At 34.9% G+C, this 26514-nt stretch overlaps 1 protein-coding gene across 1 annotated transcript in view; it reads right to left on the reverse strand.

Annotated features, from left to right (window-relative positions):
* Positions 1–26514, reverse strand: part of MIB1 (MIB E3 ubiquitin protein ligase 1) — a 161694-nt gene that overhangs the window by 86339 nt on the left and 48841 nt on the right. The window contains exons 5-9 of the mRNA XM_044666619.1: positions 21483–21549; positions 12587–12791; positions 9485–9668; positions 7693–7837; positions 5897–6030 (exon numbers count right to left, since the gene is read on the reverse strand). Of these exons, the coding sequence (XP_044522554.1) occupies positions 5897–6030; positions 7693–7837; positions 9485–9668; positions 12587–12791; positions 21483–21549 (735 nt within the window). The remainder of the gene's footprint in view (positions 1–5896; positions 6031–7692; positions 7838–9484; positions 9669–12586; positions 12792–21482; positions 21550–26514) is intronic.

Raw genomic sequence — 26514 nt, forward strand, 5'->3', positions numbered from 1 at the left:
ATAAATGGTAAACTCCCCAAGCATAATTCTAAATATGCGAGATATTATATGCAATGGTCTCTAAAATTCTAAGACACTACTTGTCTTCACATATCTGTGATTATACAAATTCAGTGTATATAGAGTATAAAGCAAAGTTTTTGATACTATCCTTATTTTTTCATTTATAGTATTAAACCTCAGCTATATTTCCATCAGAAAATTCATACATGGTCATGGAAGCAAAGAGGATATGTGTTATTACCTTGTTAAAAGGAATACATATTTTTTAAACAAACTGCAAGTAATAGAGCTGACAGTTAGATGTCAAATCTTTTCTGTTACTTTTGAATATTCTTTTGTCAATGGTTACTCAATTTAACAGTTATCAGAGGAGGCAGCTGGGTGGCTCAGTAATTAAGAGCCAGGCCTGAAGACTGGGTTCAAATCTAGCCTCAGGCACTTCAAAGCTTGGACCCTGGACAAGTCACTTAACCCCCCCTTGCCTAGTCCTTTCTGTTCTTCTGCCTTGGAACCAATACACAGTATTGATTCTAAGAAAGAAGGCAAGGGTTTTAAAAATATATATAATAAAATTAAATTTTAAAAAAATACCAGGTTTCCTCAACTGACAAAATGAGCTGGAGAAGGAAATGGCAAATCACTCTGGTATCTTTATCAAGAAAACTCCAAATGAGGTAGCAAAGAGTTGGACATGACTGAATCAACTGAATAACAAGTAACAATTTTTATCTTAAGTTTTTCAAATGGACTAAATAGAAAACTTTTCACAAAGAACAGTTTGAGACCATCATGCTGGTCTGGCCACAATAATATCAAGGAGAATAATGGGGGCTGGGCTTTTAGACCCATACATGTTCACTTGTAGAATCTGAAATCAATACCCCCCCCTTTTTTTTAACCCTAACCTTCTGTCTTAGAATCAATAAATACCAAGTATCAGTTCCAAAGCAGAAGAGTAGTTATTAACTAAGGAACTGGGGTTACAACTCTGTGCCCAGGGTCACAACAGCGAGGAAATGTCTAAAGTCAAATTTGAACCCAGGACCTCCAGTTTCCAGGCCTCTCTATCCACTGAGCCATCTCACTACTCCAATATCCTCTTTTAAAAATAACAAAATTGGGGGCAGGTGGGTAGTTCAGCGGATGGAGAGCCAGGCCCAGAGATGGGAGGTCCTGGGTTCAAATCTGACCTCAGACACTTCCTAGCTGTGTGACCCTGGGCAAGTCACTTAACCCCCTTTGCCTAGCCCTTACCACTCTTCTGCCTTGGAACCAATACATGGTATTGATTCCACGATGGAAGGTAAGGGTTTTAAAAAAATAACAAAAAAAAAAAATAAAATCAACAAAACTTTGACAGTATAGCAGGAGAGCCAGTGGCTACTTTTAGTTGCTTTTAGATAATAACATGTTCATAATCAGTGCTTACTAAATGTTTACTGAATTGACTGCTTTTAGCTAATTTTGCATTAGAAAGGGGTTGGAATGGGTAAAATGTTAAAGTATATCTACATTTAGCAGACAGATACAAGCCAAAGAACTTAGCTGAAGAACAAATTAAAGTTTTCTGTTGCTTTCTATGTTTCATAGATTTCTTCTACTAACAACCAACATAGTATACAGGGAAGCAAACACCTTCTTATCATGAGCTCCCTTGAAGAAATCCATTGGCTTTGTTGCCACAAACACTGTCTCTGAGAAGTCAGGCTGCTAACTTCTCTTAAAGTCAACTACATCTTTGTGGCAGCTACCTACAAAAAGTTTTTATAAGGTTAAGTATGAAATATGTCTGCTTAAACAGCAGATCCCTCATGGTAGGAAGAGAGTACAAGAGTACAAGAGGAGTCAATTATGATAGTCTCTGACTCTTATATAGACACTTGTCTTAATCCCTAAGCCTTAAACAAAAAACAAGCAGCTATAATATTATTCTCCCATCACTATTCTTCATACTATGAATATAGAAATGAAGGATTTATATATTTCTTCAGAAGCCACCAAGAGAATCCAATTATGATATACAAAGGGGCAGTCTTTATAGTTATGACTGATTAAGATATAAATTCCTATAGTACCTCTTCTTAGTCTTGAGCATTTATTACACTGTAAGAGTTCAAAGTTTTTACAAAATTTCTCTCCTTCAATTTGAGACTCAATTGTGTCTTAACATAGATAATGATTTTGTCACTTGTCATCATTGCTAACATTTCACCTAATGGCTCTATTTCTGAATTTCCTAAATAGTGGGATGAGGACCCCTGGGGGGAAGAAGGAGCTATTGCAAGAGATCTTTGATTTCACATATGCAGCAAATATTGTGATGTACATATTTATGTATTTAGCTCAAACAAAATATATGGGAGTGTGTGTGTGTGTGTGCACACACACACATACACACAGATATAGAAGAAACAACTCTATATTAACACTACTGCCCTTTTTTCTAAATGAAAAAGAAATTTCTTTGCCTTCTGAGGATAAACTATATTTTCTTTTGCCAAGATGCCCTTTCCAAAGTAGGCCATCTGAGTTGTTTACTCAGATTTCATGAGGCCCTTTTTATAGTTTTAAATAGATTAAATAAAAATGTCACAGAGAGAAGATAGTAGTCACTAGAATTTAACCATTATATATTCTCTCAATGAATGTTAATGGTACAAATAACTGACCATTTATAAAAGCATTAACATTAGTAAAACACTTTTACATATACTGTCTCATCTGCTATGCCTACAATTATTTTGAAAATTTGAACATTTTTTAAATTAAAAAGGTGTTATAGGGGCAGCTGGGTAGCTCAGTGGATTGAGAGCCAGGCCTAGAGACAGGAGGTCCTAGGTTCAAATCTGGCCTCAGACACTTCCCAGCTGTGTGACCCTGGGCAAGTCACTTGACCCCCATTGCCTACCCTTACCACTCTTCCACCTATAAGTCAATACACAGAAGTTAAGGGTTTAAAAAAAAAAAAAGGTGTTATACCTGAAAAAGTTGGAACTACTAGCCTATACAGTTTAATGAGAACTGAACAGGCAAGATTTGAAAAATACAATTATTTAGTTTCCCTGGTCAAGTTTATATCTTGTTTTTGGGAAACATCAACATCATAAATGCCTAATAATTATGGGATCAAAAGAATTTAAAAGTTGAAAAGAACTTCAATGGTTCTTCCCTTAAAAATTTTAATCTATAAGAACCTTACCTATCTTTTCTCTGAATCTTTTGAAATCTGCTTCTCTAGATTCTATGATACATGTCAGACTATGCCTGGATTTCTTCTCCTTTATCAGAAATTATAGGAGTGATCAGTTCCCCACCCCCACCCCAATAGTATCCTTTATTTCCACTGCAACAACCAGTAGCACTCTGCAAGAAGCAGATACAGAATAGAATTTCACATTTTTAATTCCTTCACTTTTTGAAGGATAAAATTATCATAAAGCTAAGAAATTATTAAATGTGGGGAACAAGTAGGCAGTTTGGTGGATTGAAAACCAGCACCAGAGACAGGTCTTGGATTCAAATGAAGTCTCAGACGCTCCTAAGTCATGTGACCCCAGGCAAATCACTCAACCCCCCATTGCCTAGCCCTTGCCACTCTTCTGCCTTAGAATCAAGTATTGATTCTAACATGGAAAATAAGGGTTTTTTAAAAAAGAAAGAGACTAGTAGCTGCTTTGCTTTGGGGAGAAAGATGAAGTCTCAGTAGTCCAGATAACTAAAATACCCCACCATTACTACTAGATAATGCCTTGTGATGTTTCCCAAACTCTTCTTTTATTTTTTTCTTTTTGTAACTGTGGTCTGTTTGGTAATCCAAGGATATATGCCTTTCTGATACTCCCCCTCTCATCCAAATGTTCTCCACCCACACATCTCCTTTTCTTCAAGTGGGTGTACTTTCTGAATATACAATGCTATACCAATCCATCCCTCCTCACGCTCATTTTTACCTAAATTGATGGTTTGACTTGGAATTAGGATACATTTTTGCACAAGAAGTTTAGAGACTTAAATTGCAATGATTATCTCCTTGATCACAAAAGCCTTTGTAAAACAATCATAGTATAATGCTAATGCAGCCAACTCTTCAAATTTAATCCCCAAATATCACTTAGTTTCACTTTCACTGAATGTCAAAAAATTCATGTTTAACTTAAGCAAGTCACTTTGCAAATACAGGTTTCTGGTGACAAAAGAGACTTCAGAGTATATAGCTTGATTAAGGGAAAATACACGGGGGAAAAACGTAAAGCATATGTCCTACTGATAGTGAGAGAATAAAGTAATCACATAGATTTATGAAGCTCACATATATACAAACATTATCTTCAAAAGGATTTAGTTTGATAGTTTTTCAAACAAACTAAGCTGAAAAAGCTTATCATTCCTCCCTCCTAATGCTCCACACACCTTTAAAAAAAATCTCTACCTTCCCTCTCAGAATCAATACTATGTATTGGTTCTAAGGAAGAAGAGTGGTAAGGACTAGGCAATGGAAATTAAATGACTCATCTAGGATCACAAAGATAGGAAGTATCTGAGGCTAGGTACAAACCTCCCTGGCCATCAAATAAAGGGAAACCTAAGCCAAACTTTTATTTTGTTAAATAATTAATATGACCAATGACCAAGAGGAAAATGGGAAGAGGGAACAGGAAAGTATGGGAGAAAATTACACTAGACAGGTAGGAAGAGGACATTGTTTTCTTGCTTCCAGCACATATAGGCTGGCTATTTCAGGGGCGTTAGATTTTGGATGGGGCAAAAAATGACATCTTTATTTTCACTGACATCTAACTGAAATTTTGTATTTCTTTCAATTATATAAAAACATTATTCAAAGAAGAGGTCCATAGAATTTCCCAAAATACCAAAGTGGTTCACAACACAAAAAAGGTTTTAAAAACAAAAACAAAAAACTCTTCTCTATTAGCTATGCTCCTCCTCTACAAAGTGTATAAACTAATGGATGCTTCATTTATCTTCTTTAAGCCTAAGTTTCCTCATCTAGACATGGAGAGAATGCAAGACTTAGAGTCAGGAAGACTTGAGTTCAAATCCCATCTCAGACATTTACTAAATGTGAGAACCCAGGCCAAGACACTTATTCTCTCAGTCTGTTGTCTCCTCTGAAAAATGGGGATAATCATAATTATGGCACTTCACAACAGAGGGCTATTGTGAAGCGCAAATATAAGTGTGCTTTACTATTGTCATTCCATTATTTCTGATACTTTGTGGCCACCTGGAGTTTTCTTGGCAAAGATACTAGAGTTGTCTGTCATTTCCTTTTCCAGTTCATTTTACATATGAGGAAACTGAGGCCAAGAGGGTTAAGCAACCTGCCCAGGGTTACATAGTTAGTGTCTGATGTTACATTTGAACTTAGATCTTCTTAACTCTAGACCCAGCTCTCCGTCTACTAAGCCACCTCACTGCCCCTGCATTACTACTACTACTACCACTACCACTACTACCACCAATAATAATATTACTAATACAACCACCACCACTACTACTACTAATAATAATAATAATAATTATAACAATAAAATTGTTAATATTATTACCACTATATTACTTATATTATTATCACTAGCAGCTAGGTGGCTCAGTAGATTGAGAGTCAGGCCCAGAGATGGGAGGTCCTAGGTTTAAATGTGTTCTCAGACACTTTCTAGCTATGTGACCCTTGACAAGTCTCTTAATCCCACCACTGCCTATCCCTTACCACTCTTCTGCCTTGGAATCAATACACAGTTTTGATTCTAAGACAGAAGATAAGGATTTTTTTTTAATTGATATTAAATTTCCCCAAAAGGAACACTAAACTATTTGAAAATGAAAACACTGATTAAGTTCAGAGACTTATTAATAAATTACAAATGCTTACATCAACATCTGGTCTCTTTAACAAATCTTCTACTTTGGCAACATCTCCATTAGCAGCAGCTTTAACTAATTCTTCATTAAGGTCCCCAGATTCTTGAGTCTCAAACAGTTTCTTCAAGAGTTGAGACAGTCTCTCTGAAAAATATAAAGTTAAATTGCAGGTATAGGAATATGATGGAACTCAGAAATTAAAACATTAGAGGACATATTTTTCTATGACTTAATTGTTTCTAGAATTACTATGCTTCAAATTACTTTCCTTTGTACTATATTACAAATACCATACAATCCATAATTATACTTCCTGAAATTATGTTAAACTGCAGAAAGCAGTATAATATATTTCTTCAAAACCATTAGTATTTTGTGAATTTGAAAACATTTGCATAGTAAAAGCAATTCAAAAATTAGCACTTATAGCAAAGACATTATGAACTGACACATTATGATGAAATTCTCCCTGAAAAACAAATTTTTTATATTGCTAAAAGATCGGTATTTGAAAAAATAAAAACAATTGTCCCAACTTTCAGTTTCAAGTTGTAATAATGAGATTAAATCTGCCCTGCCTATCTTTAGATTTAATCACCAAAGGTGAAAACATCTCCACTTAATTCACAAGTTGGGAGGTCTATGACCCACTGTGCTAGAGTGAGTGATGAATCAAAATTTACTGACTGCCTCCTGGGCAGTCCTAAGAAAAGTGTCTATTGTGATTGGACACATAAACTAAGAAGGCGGCACAGGAAATGACACAAAAGAAGCCCCTTTAAAAAAGAGTTCAGTGAGTTCAGCCTTCTTCTTGTTAGTGGCTTGGACCTGGAAGCGTGCTGGACCTGGGACCCTGAGACCTTGGTGGGACTGTTCTTAAATCTCTCCCTTGGAACTACATGTGGTGAGTGAAGAAGGCTGCCTACCTTAGCCTCCGGAGGGGCCCTTAATTGGGAGAAGCCCCAGTGGCTAAACCCCTTGTTAATTGACTTTTAGGCTCTCCAGCTGGGCCTCTGGAGCCCTGCTAGACTTGAATATGAATCTAATTTAAGTTAGATCTTTTACTCTATCCTCTTCTCATCTCTCTACTTCTACTCTCTCCTATATTTTGTAAATAAATAACTAAAATCATCCTAGGAACCGATATTTATTCAGTTCCTTGGAGACACACAGTTTAATATTCACCCAATCAGAACCCCTTTTTATCCCTTACAAAGTACAATAGATCTTATAACTAGACCTTCTAAAGTCTTCACAGGAATTCTTTAGTTCCTTAATTCCTTACACTATCATGCCTATAAGTTTTTATGAAAACGATATTTCAAGTGTAAATCTTTTTTTTTTTTCATCCAAGATTAAAATCTTAAATTCTAATGACACATTTCTAAAATTATTGACTGCTTTGTTTTAATCAAAATAAGCATAACAGACTAGAGCGTTACCACTATTTTCATAGGCAACCCAAATTCCTGATAATGTGAACTAAAAGAGCCATCAAAATGGGTGCTCACCAACAAAAAGCTCTCTGCTTCCCAGTTCTTAAATATAATTATTGAAAAGAAAGTGCACATTACTGTACTCCCTCCATCTATGTCTTTTATTTCTTTTATCTGGAGCAAATGTGCACCAAAGTGAAACAAGCTATCTAAAACAAGAGAAACAAGAATTGAGAGCACTACAAAATAACAGAGATGTCATTCAAACCTTTTATGTAATTTAACATTTATAAAATTAAAAATATACCTACTCTCATAAAAATTTTTACAAAATAAACAATGTTTAAAAAAACAAAAACAAAAAACATACCACCAGATGCATTGCTAATAGCTGATCCTGCTGAAGCCACCTTGGAAACAGCTGCAGGATTATAAGTCCAAGATGTCCCACAAACTTCTACCTTTAAGTCACTGTCTGAATAAATCTGCTGTACACGACCAACTTTGCCTAAAGTCTTAAAAGATATGAGAAACAACCATAAATTTTCACATATAAAAGGACTTATAAAATGATTTTCTTTTCTCATAATAATATATTTTTTAATGATACCTGGTTTGGGTTTCCAGCCCAAAGGGAAAAATTGCTAATCTTGCTGAAGCAGATTCTATATTTATAAACTAAATATTACAAGGTACTAATATATGAAGTTAGTATCTGTAGTTTTATTAAAATGTATTACTAAAGAAATAAAATCAGAATTACTACTAAATAGTTCACAGAGATTAAAAACAAAGATTTAACAAAATCAACTGGTTAATTACTTTCACTCTATAATGTTTTTCACAAAAATCCTTTTATCAAATACTGAACTTTAAAAAAAAACTTAAGACAATACCATTCCTCTCTTCCTTACAACTTACTTTGTGTATTAGGGCATTAGCAAAAACAAACAGCATTTAGTTTAATTAAGATCTTTCTCTTGAGACATCATGAAAGATAAGTGTCCAAGCTAATTTGTCACTCACAGAAATTATGCTGTTAAGCAGTTAACACAAAATACTTCATCTTCAAGAAAGCTCTAAAGTGAAAATACACTGGGGGCGGCAGAAACTTCCCCAAAAAGTAACTAGTAAAGTAGTAAATCACAATGACTGCCAGCCTTCTCCTGAAGGTAAAAGTCCTCAGAAACCACCAAAACAATGAATGTGCCTGGAGAGAAATTAACTAATGTATCAAATGAATAGAACACCAGCGAACACAATAGTTTTGCCTAAGCAAAACTCATTTTCAAAGCATAGCATATATTCAAGTTCTAGTATATGGCTAATTTTTTAAAGCAAATATTAAGCTTCAGAACCTTGAAAAGTTATACCTATGAATACTGGAATTCTATATTTCCACAGCCCTGTAGTGACTCTCCCAAATCCTTTCCTCCTAGCTCTCCTATGAAGCAGGTAGTACAAGCATTTATTCTCATTTTAAGCAGAAAACTCAAGTCTAAAGAGGCTAAATAGTTATTCAAGGGTCACAAAGTAGGGTTTATATCAGGATTCTGATTCTCCACATCAGAACACCTCTCTAGAGGGAAAATTTAGGGCATAATAATTTTCGCAGGTAAGCAATAACAGAGAGAAAAAAACCTTTCGAAAATAGTATTATATGTGAAGTCCTAATTAATAATGATCTTACTCAGTGCCTAACTCTAGCAATAGGAAATTCTTTTCCATTAGCCATCTCTGGACATCAATGGGGCAGAATCAGAGGCAAATGGGATACGTAATCTGTGAATTCTAAGTCTGAATCCTGCCTCACATTTATACTAATTGTATGAACATGGGCAAATTATTTAATCTCTCAAAGCTTCAATTTCCTTTTATGTAAAATGGGAATAAATTTTAGCTCTTATTATTGCTAGAAAAGGAAGCAGTGGATGAAGTGCCTCTGGGATGGAAAAGTACATTTTTCCATTTTTTTTGTTCTCTGTTCCTTCAGTAATTGTAAGGGAAGGAAAAAAGCTAAAGGCTCAGCTTCCCATAAATAATAATGCATCCTACTTTGGGGAGTTTTATGCTACTCTCATTTTGAGAATTTATCTGCTTACAAATCTAAGTAAAAAATAAACAAGTTTACATAATCAAATATCCCATTGATAAATACTTACAGGAAGCATAGCTTCTGCCCATTCACCGTGACCTCTTTGTAGAAGCTTAATTCTTTCTAGATCATAACAAACCTGAACAAGGTCACCCACTTGAAATTGTGAAGTACCCCCTTCTGCACCCTGTGCAGCATCCCCACTTCGGACAACATTAGCTTTAGTGAGAACAGCTGGATTGAAGGTCCATCTGCAAAAAATTAAAATAAAATAAGAAAAGAGGCAAACCATACTTAATTCTTTTAAAAAAATATTCTCATGTTGAACTATTTTTTAAAGCAATGAGTTTGCTAAGAAGGTAAATATTTTTAAGTGTCAGTAACTTAAAATCAATCTTTAAAATATTCACAAAATATTTTTCTAAGAAACATTATATAATCAATTTCTGAGTATGTAATCAATTATAATCTATTTGAATATAATTTTTTTTAAACACTTAACTTCTGTGTATTGACTTATAGGTGGAAGAGTGGTAAGGGTAGGCAATGGGGGTCAAGTGACTTGCCCAGGGTCACACAAGTGTCTGAGGCCGGATTTGAACCTAGGACCTCCTGTCTCTAGGCCTGGCTCTCAATCCACTGAGCTACCCAGCTGACCCTATTTGTATATAATTCTATGAAATATCATATACACACATAATCAATTTGTGATATTTACTCATCTACATATTTATAACAGGACCATTACTTTAAAGTGAGTTCAAACTAAAGTATCTGCATCTACAATTCAACACATGAGTTACTGAATTCAAAAGTAGGCTACTGAAAATTCTGTCTGCTTAAAGTGATCTGGAAAAGTAATGGTATCTGCAGCATATAGAAATGAATAACCTGCAATTTGGAAAATGAAAAAACCGTAACTCAATTTTATTGTAACAAGTTTAAGTAAGCTTAAAAGATAAAATCAAATCTTTTGGAATATCTTTAACAATTTGTATCATGTGCTACATAACAATTCTTCATTATCCATGTTTTATTTATTTTATTTTTTTAAACCCTTATCTTCTGCATAAGAGTCAATACTGTGTATTGGTTCCAAGCTAGAAAAGCAGTAAGGGCTAGGCAATAGGGGTTAGGTGACTTGCCCAGAGTCACATAGCTAGGAAGTGTCTGAGGCCAAATTTGAACCTAGGACCTCCTGTCTCTAGGCCTGGCTCTCAATCCACTAATCCATCTAGCTACCTGCCATTATCCACATTTTAGAAGAAGAAAATCAGTACCAATAAGGGAGAGGGGGAAATCTAAAATAATAAAGTAAGAAATAACTTACAGATAGCTTATAAAAAGTACCAGTACAGCATTTTAAGCTTGCACACAAATATGCTGAGCCCTAAATTCCTTCTCTTCCTGTCTTACTGTTAGACTTAGTTTTAAATTGCAAAACAAGTTTTACTATAGTGTATGCGTTCAGAAAGAAAAAAAGTGGGAGGGGGCTCTTCTTAACATATTTATATAATTCTTAAATTAGTAAGAAAAATCAGAACCAGAAATAACTCCAGAGTCATCCTAAGTCTCTGTATCTTATGCCTCTAATATCTGCATAAGGCAAACTATGCCAGAAGCAAACATAGGTAAGGAGGTATCACAATAGAATGGTAAGAACACTAGAGCTTTAGTCAGAAGACACAGGTTTGACTTAAAGAGTTTTGCCAATTACTGGACAAGTTCCTTAGCCTTGTTTCCATACTATAAAATTAGGATAGTATTGTTAACAAGTATACACTTTTAAGGGTTGTTTTTGCATTAAATTAAATAATGTATATAACATGATATAAAATTTAAGCAACTTATTATTACACCTATTTTTTAAATACCTTCATAAATGGAAATTCCACAGCTTCCCTAAGTAGCCTATTCCAGCATTTCACTGTCCCTATAATCAATTAAATCATTTAGATTCCTCTGCCTGCATAAGGAAAAAGAGGGAAATTGGCTGGTGTCCATCTTAAATGAAATCTTAATATAATGATAATCCATGGCATAATCAATAGTGTTTGCCCTTAAGAGTCAGTAAGACCTTAGTTCAAAAAATGACTTTTCTTCCCACCTCCCATTGACTAGTTATGTGACTTTAGGCATGTCAAAAACCTTTTCATCTCCATTTATTCACCTACAAAAATAGGGATAATATCTTTAGTACTTACCTCATGGGGTTGTTGCAATGATCAAATGACAGAATGAACACTGAGTATACTCTGCAAACCTCAAAGCACTCTTATATGTCCCTTTGTATTACTAATATTATTAATCTCTATCTTTTTCCAAAGAATTCAGAAAAAAAGTCCTGGGATAAGTCACTATCTTGCTGTTATTCCTTTATAGTTAATGTTCTTTAAAGCACTGCATAGGTAGATAAAATAACTGCTTTTTAAAAGAAGAATAGCAAGCACTGAAATTCATTTCGTTATTATTTTCATGGTTAAACAACTCAAGTTTACTTCATATTTTTCCTTCAAGGTCTATTTAATCTCTCTCAACACTCTCTTGGTCATTTCTATATCTTCTTAGGGCCATCATATGTCTCAAAACGTGACTGCCAAAATCAGACATTCAACTCTTAGAACCTGAGCAAAGCCAAGGAAAATGGAATTATTTTCTGGGATACGGTATTACTACTAGAATTCTAATAATATGTAAATATAAATAAAAAGGCACAACATTTCCTATTCAAGGCAGCCTTGTATGATACACTATAACTTCTAGCACTTTCTCTGTTCCATTTGATCCTAGTCAGGCTTATAAAATCATTGTTCCTTAGGAACAGAAATAAGGCCTACATCTGTAATTTCAATGGTAAAAGGAACTTCTAGATAAGAAAACTTCCTCTATCAATACAGGTTCAGCACCATCTCTGTATTGTAAAATATCAGAGAGTTGCCTAGGATACTTAAAGGTTAGTGGGCCTACCCAAGGCCACATAATTAAAGGCAAGATTTCCTTATGATTTACTTTTTTCCCTACAGTGTACTAACTTGAGTTTTTTTCTATTACATCAAATTCTACTGGGTCTCTACATTAAAAAGGGTTTTAGTTCCATCCATTTTATTTGCTTACTTTTATGTACATATCCTAATTGTATCACTGTCTAAAATTGAGTAATATCACCAACCTATTGCCACTTGGGTACTGTACTACAATGTCATGATCTTCATCAATGCCACAAACTGTTCCAGTTGTAGTTAAAGTCTCAAACATGCCATCAGTCCAGCCTCCATGCCCATGTTGCAAAGACTGTACAATCTCTAGATCAAGATCTATGTTTACTAGGTCACCAATCTGTAGTCCACCAGGATTCCGGTTACCATTCTGCTCACCTGTAATTGAGGGCGGGAAAAGGGAGCAGTCATAGGAATAATCATTGAATTATAACAAGCATAATTACCATTATTCTGTAGAACTATTCTAGCTGCTATCTTCACTGGAGGGGGTTTTATCTTGTTTTTAAATGAGAACAGATTCAAAATCAGTGCAGGTTAAAACATGGAATGGTTTGAATCAAAAATTTAATTTTCCTACTCTTCAAAAAGTCAAGTAAATCATGTTTTTACCTTTCATGACTTACAAAAACCCTAGTAGAGAAAGAAATCACAACAATTCACCACCAAAATTTACACATCACACAAACTACTGTATATTGACAAAAAGAAATAAGTAGAAGGCTACAGGGTTAATAAGTCAAAATAGAGTTGATTTGGAAGTAATTCACTTAATGAAATTTGTTCCACTAATTGGTTACATTTTTTTGATCCCCCTCCCCCAAGATTAGTGTGCCCAAACTTTAAAACAAAAGTGAAAGTGTTCCTGCAAAATTCAAGTACATCTTTTACTGTGAATCATGTTAGATAAGCTCTTGCTCACTTTTAAAAGAAATCTTATGGAGAATTTTTTTCACATTTGTCTACTTGGCAATACAGATTTTTTTTAAAGTATCTCTAAAGAACCTAAATATCATTTCTTTTGCAGCTTTATTAAAAGTAACTAGATTTGAATGAATTCGATTCAATTCAATTCAAACATTTATTAAGTGCTCATTATGTATAAGGCATTACTATTACTCTAATCACCAGGGATACAAAGACAAAAACAAAAACAGTTCCAACCTTTAACAAGCTTACATTTTACTCAGGAGACACAGTGACTATGTATACAGCTAAATAAATACAAAGTCATACTAGGTAATTTAAAGACAGAGAGCATTTACAAAAAGGGAGATTTGGGAAAGGTCCCTTAGAGAAGGTGGTACCTGAGCTGCATCCTCAAGGAAATGAGGGACTGCAAGAGGTGAAGACAGAATGCTTTGAAAACATAGGAGACTACTTGTTCAAGGACCCCGAGATGAGAGATTAAATGTTAGTGGCAAAAGCTAACTCAACACTTTAGTTGGAAACAAACAATGTATAAAAGGGAATAACATGAAACTGAGTGGCAAATTGTGAAAGACCTTCAATAAAAAATTATTATTTTTTATCATAAGAAACCACTGAAGAATCATCAGAGTGATGTTTTTTTGTTCTTCAGCTGTTTTCAGTCAAGTCCAATTCTTTATATGGATTTTCTTGGCAAAGACACTGGAGTGTTTGCCATTTCCCTCTTCATCTCATTTGACAGACATGGTAATGGAGGAAAACAGAGTTAAGTGTCTTGCCCAGAGGTCACATAGCAAGTGTCTGAGGTCGCATTTGAACTCAGGTCTTCCTGACTTCACACTTGGCACTATATCTACTGTACCACCTAGATGCCTGAATGGTGTTTTAGGAACAATGATTTGGCACTGATGAAGAATAGATTAGAGATAAAAGAGACTAATTGGCAAAAAATACTTTCAGTAGTCTCCCAAAATGCAGGAACTTAATATTAAGATAAGTATAATACATAAGGAACTTCCAGAAAACCTGGTTAAGAGTATGACCTAATTCAGAAGGTCTATAACACTCTGATATTTGTGACATTATTAGACCATTAATTTATGTATTCCAAGTCCACTGGTAAGACTCTCTCCTAATCAGTGGAGGTCGATCGATGCCCTGTACTTGTATGAAGGGCAAGAGAAATTGGTAAGAGCAGGAGTAAAGCTCTGCTTCCTTCAGACTTTCTTCTTCTGGCTTTTAGCTTCAAAAGAGAAGATTGAAGATACCAACACCATTTCAGATTGCTAAAGAGAAAAGATTCTAAAGCAGACAACCTTAGCTTGCTACAGTAGAAACTTTTGAGGAAATTCCCTTTGGGTAAGATCTAGAAGAGAGATCTTTCACCCTGTACTGCCTGCTATATATTCTCTTCTATACTTTCTCTAGTTTCTGTTTTGCTATCAACTTGGATAAATAGGTTTCTTTATTATCTATTATGTGTGTTCACTGTGGAAACTGGTATTTGCTGGGAAAGGAGTCAAGTCTTGAATATGAAGTTTCAATCTTTGTTTCTCCATTAAGAAATGGCTATCAGAAGTTTAACTTGAGGGGGCAACTGGGTGGCTTGGTGGACTAAGAGCCAGGCCTAGAGATAGGAGGTCCTAGGCTCAAATCGGGCCTTAGACACTGGGCAAGTCACTTAACCCCCATTGCCCATCCCTTACTGCTCTTCTGCCTTGGAAACAATACACAATATTGATTCTAAGATGGAAGGTAAGGACTTTTTAGGGAAAAAAAAATTTTTTTTTAAGGTTTAGCTTGAACCTAAAAACATCTTCTAGACTTATAATATTTAATGGAGCTTCTGTCTCCAACCTCTTGCATTGTCTCCAGACAGAAATTAAGTTCTCCTTTGAACTAGAGTAGAGAGAGAAAAGGCTAACGATTTCTCTTCTGCATCTATTTGAGCAATACAACACCTCTGTGCTACATGTCAGGGAACACACTAACCTCATTTATAATAAAGACACCTATATCTTTAATACAAGGCCCAGTAAGGAAAACCAACTCCACAAGAAAAAAAAATCAAAATATTAAGCATATCGCATCAGAATGCCCTCAGGATGAAACAAATTATTTTTTACTATGACACTGTTACTAAATCATAATCTAATTCTACTATAGTCTCATAAAACTTCTTATGAGAAACAAGAGAACATCTAGTTCAACCCTTTTATTTCAAAAGTGAAGAAAACAAAAAAACCTTACTTTAACATCTACCTCAAGCATCCGTCATATTCATCATATTAGAGTAAGACAATAAGAAAATAATATAAGAAAACATGTGAAATCAAAATTATGAACTAAATTACCAATGGAAATGGAAAATAACTAGATCAGTACAGAAATGGTTCTTATTTTGAAAGTTCTATTATGAATCTATAAGTCAATGGGATTTACTTTAAAATGCAAACCTTTAATGAAGACATCAATTTATGGTATTGCATGCTGATATGTATCTGTTCCTAAGCAAGCTTCCCAATTAAGCGCTCTTAGTCTTTGGCCATTTTCCTACGGGGGACAGTATTTGTTCTCTGAAACCCTCCAAAGGCCAAAAAAGAAAAAAAAAAAGGCACAAGGCTAGCGCCTAAGGGAAGATAGAGACTATGGAGACAAGAAAAACATAAGGTAAGCATCTTTTCTGCTTGCATGTACTTCCTCCACAGAGGCCATTACAGGAGACATATCCTTGCCTAATTGTTCAGTGTTTAATCATAACCCTAGGCAACATAAGTCTTACAAACAGAAAGATCAATGATACTGTAAGAGAATAAGGCGGCTCTGGAAAAAGCAGGTCAGATAGGAGACAAAAGCAACAGGGTAGAACATCGATTAAGTCAGAGTTGTTGAGAGTTTTGATTGTTGTTACTATTATTATTGCTTTGTTAAACAAGTATTTTATTGATTTTTTTCTTTATTACACATTATTATCACTTCCTAATGACTCTCCCTCTCCTTGACCCCATAAAATCCTCTCATGTAACAACTTACAACTGAGAAAAAAAAAACCCAAATCATTGGCTATGTCTGACAGCATACATTTGTGAACTGTCTTTAATATACTCTACTCAACCTTTAGATTACATCATAACAAATGGGATTTAGGTTTGGAAAGGTTTTTTCTAAAATATCGACATGAAAAATTCTGTTTTGCTTATCCTAATAGAGAATTTTTGTATTTCCTAAGCACATATTAATTGGTGATAACATTTGATAGGTGCCCTTTGCTTCTGTTTGGTTTTTGTTTTTTAAATCCTTATCTTCTGTCCTAGAATCAATACTAAGCATTGGTTCCAAGGCAGAGGAGCAGTAAGGGCTAGGCAACTGAGGTTAAATGACTTGCCCAGGATCATATAAGTAGGAAGTATCTGAGACCAATTTTGAATCCAAGACTTCTTGTCTCTAGGCCTGGCTCTCTATCCATTAAGCCACCTATCTTCCCCTGCTTATAAATCATTAAATTCTGTACCCAGCTTTGAAACTATATGACCCCTGGGCAAGTCATTTAACTTCAGTGGGCTTTAGTTTCCTTATCTGCAAAATGAGAGTTGGACTAGATAGTATTTAATGTCCCAATGAGTTTTATAAGATATGGGATATTTATATTTATCTAATAACATATTCATAAAACAATGGGAGGTTGGTTAACCTGACAGATGATGAAATAGAGCTAGAAAAAGGTTAAATGTCTTGCCTTAAGTCACTAAGAAAATTAATGATAGAACCAGAATCTGAACCCAATCTCTTAGAACATGTGGCTACAGAAAGGCAGTCAGGTATTTAGAATTTGCCACAGATACTTAAAAAAAATCAATTATATATTTCATCTGTTACCAATACTAACCTACCAATTTGGGGTCAAATCTAATAAAATTAAATATTGCATTTTTAAAATCTGTAATTAGTCAAAAAGCTGACATAAAATACTAGTAGCATTAAATGCCTACCAAGTATATTTATATTATTAGCATTAACTCTATATTCTACCTATATTCTAACCTAGAATTAAGTATTATCTTCCCCATTTTATCCATCAGGATATGGTGGAAAGAATGTTGTCTATATAATTAGAAGGACCTGAGGGTTCTGGCACTCACTCACAGTGCAGGTATCTTAACTTCTGACAACATTAGTTTCCAGTTTCCTCACCTGTAAAGTTGGGATGACAACAGTGTCTACCTCAAAAAGTTGCTGTAAGAATCAAATGACATCACGTTTATAGAGAGATCTGGGAACCTTAAAGCACCATATAAAGATTAGTTGAAAATATAACTTTCATCCAACAAACATAAGATATAGTTGAAAATGGAATCAAGAAACTCAGATTTCAAAATCCAGCACTAAATCTTGCAGATAAGTAATTACCTCTTTTGAGTACATCTTAACTTACTAAACTTCTAAGGGAAAAAGGTAGATGCTGAAAAAGACCGAAGCAAATCTCTTCTCCCTTAATTACAACTATGAATTAATTCAGTTGGAGACTAAAGACAGCAACAAAAACAGAAAAATTTCCTGATGTGAGTCAATCAACAAGTATGTACTCAGTATCCATCACTGTGCTAGGAACTGTGGCTACAAAGAGAAATAAAATAATTTTATTTCCAAGGAGTTTACATTCTATCACAGGAGACAAAAACTTAGATGAAAAAGAATAAACAAAATAAATACAAAGTAAATTTTGGAGGGAAGGTGGCCCAATTGGCTGGAGGGACATGAGGAACTGAAAGTATTATTTGAGCAAATTCTGAAGGAAACAAGAGGCACAGGTGAGCTGGAAAGGCATTCCAGGAATGACAGACAATTACCAAAAAGAGATGGAAACAGAAGATGAAGTCAGGCATAAGGAGCAGCAAGAGGGCTGATTTGAAAAAACTAAAGAGTTAAGTAAGAGCAACATAATAAAGTTGGAAAGGTAGGTTGTAAATCAGATTACAAACTTGTCAGCTAGAAAGACATGGATGGAATGCCTCACCATCAACACATTTATATAGTCCCTTAAGGTTCACAAAGTGCACAACAACAACACTGTAAGGCAGGCAACATAAGTAATTTTACAAATGAGAAAAGTGAGTTTTGAAGAGTGAAGTGACTTAGCCAGCCATAATCAAGTAAATCTAAGAGCTGGGCCTTAGGACTACAGAATTAGGAGCTGAGAAGGACCTTAGTGTCTAGTATGAGATGTTACGACTTTCCCAAGGTCACAGAAGTACTAAATGTTGACTATGAGATGTAAATCAGCCTTATGACCCCATGCTGCCCCTTCAAAATCAATACAACCCTGACACATTACAATCAGATTTTCAGAAGGTACTAGTTACCATATGCATAAATCTCTACTACAGTGGAGGTATACAGGAATTAAATTACTTGACCCTTAAAATTAAGAAATTTCTAGATTTTCTTAATCAACAAAGATTATTCATTTGTTGTAAAACTTTCAAATTAATACCTCTTGTGTTTCTGTGTTTTTCCTTTCTCAGATCAATAAAACCTATTCATTCCCAAAAGTCAGTATCACCAAGTGCTAGAAAACAGTCCAAGCTGCCATGGAAAAGTACATGTTTTCTTACTTTGGACTATGGATAAGAGGGAGTTTTACTCAAGTGACATGTTATTTTAGTCCTACATATTATATTTGCTTAAACTGTCAGTTTCAAGTGAATATTTAAGCTACTATGTAAATTTTTTTAAATCCTTGTCATTTTGTAGTCATATTTTGATCCTTGAGTATGACTGTGTTTTTCAACTTTCTAAAAAGAAATAACAATTTGGCTGAATGTGTGATTTTAAAAGGTCCCCTTTTGATGAGAAAATTAGATCAGAGGATCACAGATTTAGAGCTAGTTATTAAGGATTTTAGAGGCCTTTTCAGTCTAGCGTCATCGTATAGATGAGGAAAATGAGGCATAAAATTGTTAACCTGACAATGAAATTGCTAACTAGGATTGAAAAACAAGTAACTCATGATTCAGGATGTAAATCCAGCTTCCAAGTTCAATGTCCTATTCAGTACACCATGCTACCTACAAAATAACAATTGTATTCTACACAAGAGATGTGTTCCTAGAAAATCAACATAAAAACAGTTTAATTATATGAGAATTGCTTATATCAACATACTAAAATTGCAGGAGATGATTCCTACTAGATTCACCACCTTAAGCATTCATGACCACTGGCTCCATCCACTGGTACCTATTATACCTGTAAAGTATTTCTTTTCTGTCAGACCTAGGATCTTGGAAGATGTCTTTAATTCCATGCAAAGTAATAAGTGCACACAGTTACCAAATCCTTAAAAAATTAATTTCATGAATCTAATAAAATTAAAAAGGCATTATCAAAAAAGCATCAAATTGAAAGGCAAAAATCTTTAAATTTAAGGTCCTGATGAGCTAAGATATTTGGCAAAATACTGGATAATTAAAATTGTTGTGGGGCATATCACAAGGAAAGTTATATCATCTAATACTGTTGTCCATTATTAAAAAATGTGATAGTAACAATCTCTTTTTTCCTAAGTTATCTGTAATATGACTCAATCTATAACATCTTATATTTCTAAACACATTTTATTCAAATTATCCTTACATTATATGATGTCATTGGTAGTAGGATTTTAAAGAAATAATTTACAAATAGTTTACTGTAAGGGTCCTGCCTAAATTGTGTTTACTGAAAGTGAAATATTCCCACTACAAAATATGTGAAACATATATTTTAAGAAAAGCTCCAGAGATGAGACCGACCATTGGCTATTTAGCTACTTAATACACTGATTTTTCTGAATGGATAACTTTTTGATCATCACTGAATCAAGAGGTCACAGAAACTGTAGGGAAGATGAAATACAATAGCATTGGGAGCATTTTATTTCTGGGGTGATCTATAGGATTAGGATCTTTTCTCCTTAAAGGATTTTTGCTATTAAATCAAAGACATTTTTATGAGACTCAGCAGAAATCAATTATATGGACTATTTTCATTAGTATAACTAGATATACTTCACACACAAAAAAAAAGCCTGCAGAAAAATAGGTATACACATATTTACAATGGCAATGCAGAATAATAAGAAAAAATACTATACTTGAGAACCAGGAGATACTCAGCACTGAATACCACCAACACTGACAATGAAACCTTATATCACCAGGGGAAAGTCATTTAACATCTCTTAACCTCAATTTCTTGTTTAAAATGAGGATAAAATCATATGCAGTACTTACCTTATAGGTGTATTGAATATGAAAAGAGTGTAACATAAAAAGTGCTTTGCAAATCAGAAATATTTTTTTTTAGTTAGCCAGTTAATATGTTTATCATGTCTATGAAGCCCAAAAGGGTATAAGTTGTCTCTCTTTCATCTTCCCATTTCTATACTTCCACAGAAGGAGTAAAGAGACCACATAAACAAGTTTGAGAGCCAAAAAGCCTAGTAAGGCTCTCAACCAGGCAGAGAACATTAGCACAACTCCAATATTCCTCTTTGAAAAAACATCTTTTGGAGATAAGTGACTTCAGAAGGGTGTGAAAGGAAATTCAAAAAGGTACAAGGGAGGAAAGAATTAAGAACAGATATGGGATTTCAGCAGAGTGTGCAGTCATAGAGGATGGGATTTTATAAGACTGATTTCAAGCAAAGAAATTATGGGCACAAAGGCTAACATGATATGCAAATTTTGCTCCCAGGCACAATCAGTAAAACCTAAGTCAGTGTCTCTATGACAGATGGTGGTGAAGTGTTAGACAGGATATTCGTTTGAGCTATTTTGTTGCTTTAGGAACAGAGAGAGTAAACTTTTATATGAATATGAGAAAATTCTCATAAAAGTCAAAGGCTTACTATATGGAATTTTTAAAAAAGTTCTTCAGACAATTATTTCTGAAAACATGAGAATTTTAGAAGTGAAAAGATTATCCCTTTGGACCAAAATATAGTAAATGGCCAACAAGGCATTTTAGGAAATAGTGACAATCAACTTCTAAATCTAATTAACTGCTCTAGCCTAATAAAAATTAAAATAGTGAACTAAATCTAATTCATTACAAAAGCAGACCAATTATTCAACAAATTGCTCTCATTTGCCAACTTACCTAGCACAGGGCAGTGGTCTCTGTAGAAAGAGCCTCCTTTAGCATCTTGGACACACTTCAAGTCAGACTAAAGGCAAGAAATCAAATGTATATATTAAAGAGTGATTTCAACAATGTCTGAAATTAGAAGAAACCTCAAAGTTTATATTAAAAAGAATCCAATATAGACTCTAAATGATCACCCTAATGCAAATATTAATAATATGGAAATAGGTCTTGATCAATGACACATGTAAAACCCAGTGGAATTGCTCGTTGGCTATGGGAGGGGGGTGGCAAGAGGGGAGAGAAAGAATATGAATCATGTAACCATGGAAAAATATTCTAAATTAATTATTAAATAAAAAAAATTTTAAGATAGTAAAGAAAAAAAAAAGAATCCAAGGGACAACTAGGCAGCACGACAGATAGTGAGCCAGGCCTGGAGTCAACAGGACATGGGTTCAAATCTGGTCACTGAGGCTTTCTAGCTATATGATCCTTAGCAAGACATTTAACCCTAATTGCCTAGCCCTTACCACTCTGATGCCTTAGAATTAGCCAGAAAGTAAGGGTTTGTTTGTTTGTTTTTTAAAGGAATCCTGGCATAGCTTTGGATTCACAAGAGCTTTCAAAATTGCATTATGTGACTTCTAAAGCATTTTTCAGTTCTAAATCTATGATCATCTGCCTTTCAAATAAATACATTTTTTACTTTTGGCTTCATTAAAAGCTCCAAACCAAGAATTTAAAAACTTGTTAAAACAATTCCAAATTAACTACTGGATAAAGCTTTTAATAGCTTGTTAAAAAGTATCATGGTAGGGGGCAGCTGTGTGGCTCCATGGATTGAGAGCCAGGGTCAGAGATGGGAGGTCCCTAGTTCAAATATGACCTCAGACACTTCCTAGCTGTGTGACCTGAGCAAGTCACTTAACCCCCATTGCCTAGCCCTTAACACTCTTTTGCTTTGGAATCATATTGGTTCCAAGACAGAAGGTAAAAGTTTAAAAAAAAAAAAAAAGTATCATGGTAACCTTGTTTTATAAACACTGTCAAAGTTATGTAACATGAGTTTTTAAATTGAACTGAGAGTATCAGGCTTAGTTCACTTTACCTGATCTTAAAAATTATAACATTATTTAACATTTTAAAAAATTTATTTTCACTTGGTTCAGGCAAAGAACTGACTTCTTGGAAAAAGCTTCCTGGAAAAAGCATTTAACAGGAAAAAGATTTTAAAGAAATAAGGTAACAGTAACTGCACTTTCATCATCAAAAAAAAAATTTCCAAAACTGTAAGTCAGAAGGGATCATTCTACTGAACATTCATTTTATATAAATTTTATACACTGATATATATATATGTATATGTATACATATATACACACACACACACACACACATATACATGAGTATATCCTGCAAGATTTTTCCAATTTAAAAAAAAAGGAAAATTACCATAAGTATATAACGATGCCATACATTTATGTAAAGCTTAATTTTTGAAGCACAAGTACAACCTCACACATATATATACTACATACATGCACATGACCACACACAAATACATTATCTCATTTCAGATTCAAAAAAAACCTAGTGAGGCAGCCAAAGCAAATATTACCAGGAAATGCCTATTTTAGAGATGAGGAAACCTGGTTTAACAAAATTAACTGACCTGCCTCAAGTCATAAAACTAGATAATAAAATCACTAGAACCTACAATTTGAAACTTTCTACTTTAATTATCTAGCCTTATGTCACCTATTTTCCCTCACTTCTTAGTAACTTAATCACTTAAAGACCCAACCAATTTAACATTTTTAAGGGAATTTAGATTAGCCAAGAAAAGGCAAAACACATTCATCTTTTAAAAAATTAAGACTTTTTTCATATTATTGTCTATTTAACTGAATTCTAAAATCAGCAAATAAATTTATTTTCAGAAGTATTAAGAAACCTTGGATTTAGATATATTAGCTTATTGAGCTGGTAAAGAGTTTTCAATCTCTGTGTTAAAATATCGCTTCCTACTGCCAATACCAGCTTCTCTACTCATTCATTTTTTTGGTGCTGTTACAGCTTCTAGATCAGTGGTTCCCAAACTTTTTTGGCCTACAGCCCCCTTTCCAGAAAAAAATATTACTTAGCGCCCAATGTCACATACTATCACCTTACAGTTATTCACCACCCCCAAATGCACCTGTGGCCATAAACGCCCCCCTGGATCGCTGCAGCACCCACCAGGGGGCGGTGGCGCCCACTTTGGGAATCACTGTTCTAGATCAATGATGGTGAACCTATTGCATGGGTGCTTAAGATGGCACTCTCTGTGGGCATGTGGCCGCCCTTCTCCATCCAAGTTCATTACTAGAAAGGCAGAGGGACCCAGGCAGAGCCACTCCCCTTCCCTTCTCCACCACACCTGATGACATTTTTTCACATCCCTTGCCTCTCTGCTGTGATAATTGGATTAAGTCTACACAGCCCATCTTTAGATTTAATCACCAAAGGTGAGAACACCTCCAATTTTTGGAGGTTCGTAACCCACGTGTGCTAGAGTGGGTGACGAATCAGAATCAACTGACTACCCCCTAGGCAGTCCTATGAGAAGCATCTATTGTGACTGGACACGCAAATTAGGGAGGAGGCACAGGAAGTGACACATAAGTGACCCCTTTAAAAAGAGTTCCTCAGTCGGCTGGGGACGGTCTTCTGGTGAAGAGGGCTGCTGGTAAAGGAGCTCTTTGGGGTCTTCTAGTTTTCCTGGTTCGTGGAGGAGTGCTGGCTGGAATGCTGAGACCTTGGTGAGACTGCTTTCAATATCTTCTTTAGAAGTCCACATGGTGGGTGTAAAGACTCAATCTTCCTGAACTTCTCTTAAGGAACTTCTTTTAATAGATTGTGAATGAAGTTTTGCCTCATTCACCTCCGGGCCTCTGACCCTCTGACTCTCAGCTGAGGGTTAATTAGATCTACCTGAATTGATTAGAGGATAGTAGTAATTTACCTACTGTGTTAGATTCTTACTCCTTATTTCTTCTACCTTTTCTTAATTGTAAATAAACTTCCATAAAGTCAATTTTGAGATTATTCTTAATTGAGGATTGATAATTGTTCAATCCTCTGGCGACCACATTCTAATATATGATATCCGGAAAAAAAAAAACCTTTTCTCCCTTATACTGCCCAGCAGCCAATGGGAATGCACAGGGGGTAAGGTGGGGTTGCTCACAGGCAGCAGACCTGGAGGGGAGCTGAGTGTTCGGGTCATTCCCTTCCCCATCTCTACACTAGCTGAGGACATTCCTCACTTCACCCCCCCCCCCTCTCTGCCCAGTAGCCCAATAGGAGTGCTTCCTCCCTCCGCTATGTGGGGTAAAGGGTACACCCAGCACTGGGGGCATGGTACTCAGGCGGGGGGGGGGGAGGGGGGAGAGGGGAGCCAGCACTTCATCTCTAAAAGGTTCACCATCACTGTTCTTGACAGACACAGTACTTGTTTTTCTTTCTTTAGCTCTATACATTTTAATAATCAAGAGTCTCATGAAAAGGAAACTAGAAGAGGAATAGGCTGGGTACACTCTTATGGCTTCCTAAACTTTCTTCTGAGTTATCCAACATCTTTCTTAGTATAATAATTTCAAATGATCAATTCAATATTTGCCTAAAAATTATCTTCACTTCAAAAATAACTTCTAACATAATACATTTGTTCTATGTATATACCACAGAGTCTCCTAATACTACTGTCCTTAGCATTCATAGTTCAGTTTCATTCAGTGCCAGAACAAAGTCCTTTTGAAGAAATTGAAGTAATCTAAGTGACCTTGAATGAGGTTCCACACAAAACCAATTTAATTAACAATATTAACTACCTCTAACGTGCAAGGATGAGATACAGAACCGAAAATGGTCACTGACTTTTAAGGGGCTTACATTCTACTGAAGGATACATAGAAGCAAACAAATAATAAATTACAAGGTAATTTAAGAAGGGCAAGAGTACTAACAGGCTTCTGGTAGAAGGTAGGACATGGAAACTAGGAATTTTAAAAGGCTAAAGTGAGGAAGAAGTATATTCCAGGCATTAATAAGTGAAGGAATAAAAAAAAAGATTCTATTAAACACTTAATATATATGCCAACCACTGAGGATATACACACAAAAGTGAGATAATCCCTGTCCTTAAAGAGCTTGTATTTAGGGGCAAAAGTGGCCAGAAAAGGCAGATAGTAAGTAGAACAATAGGAAAGAGGAAATGATAGTAATGTTTTGATTAAAATTTTCAGAGCCAAACATAGCCAAGAAGAGGGAGATGTGAAGAGAATATGCATGAAGTAACCAAAAAACAGCTGAGACTAAAAAGTATGGTCTCAGGGAGTTAAGGCTAATTGGAGTTCTGATTTCTTTCAATGCTAATTTTATTTACATTATTTTAGTCATTTTGTAAACTGTCTGCTTCCACTCACTTCAGTTTTCAATCAGTTCATAAGCCCACCAAAATTTCCCTGAATTCTTCATACTCATCATTTCTTACTATGGATTATATGCATTTATATCAATATCTGGCTTTTCCAGAATAGATGGGCAACTACTTTCAATCATTCAACTAATCAGGTACTGTGATAAGCACTTTGCAGTACTTTGTGATCACAAAAAGTGCTGTTAAAAATATTTTTGTACATGTGTGAAGGCAACAAGGCACAGAGGTAGAATGCTAAGTGCTTAAGCACCAACAACTTTAGGCAGGGTCTTAATGAAATATTAAAGAAGTCTACTTTAAGCAATGAGCCTTAGGAAAAAATAACTAAGGAAAGTAATACCATGTTTCCTATCAAAATTTTCAGCTAAAGCCTTAAGAGAAAGTTTAAACATCTTCCATTTTATTAACATCTCATAGAATAGGCTTCCATATCCTAATGCATATATATAATTAGTATAGCTGAATTCACAATGAACTTCCTACTAGGATGCAAATGGACAGAAGGCTATGACAAAAGGAGGAAAACAAAAGAACATGTTAGGAGCTATTTTTATTTCTCTTCCC

Source organism: Gracilinanus agilis, chromosome 1 (genome assembly GCF_016433145.1).
Source record: "Gracilinanus agilis isolate LMUSP501 chromosome 1, AgileGrace, whole genome shotgun sequence".
NCBI classification, from domain to species: domain Eukaryota; kingdom Metazoa; phylum Chordata; class Mammalia; order Didelphimorphia; family Didelphidae; genus Gracilinanus; species Gracilinanus agilis.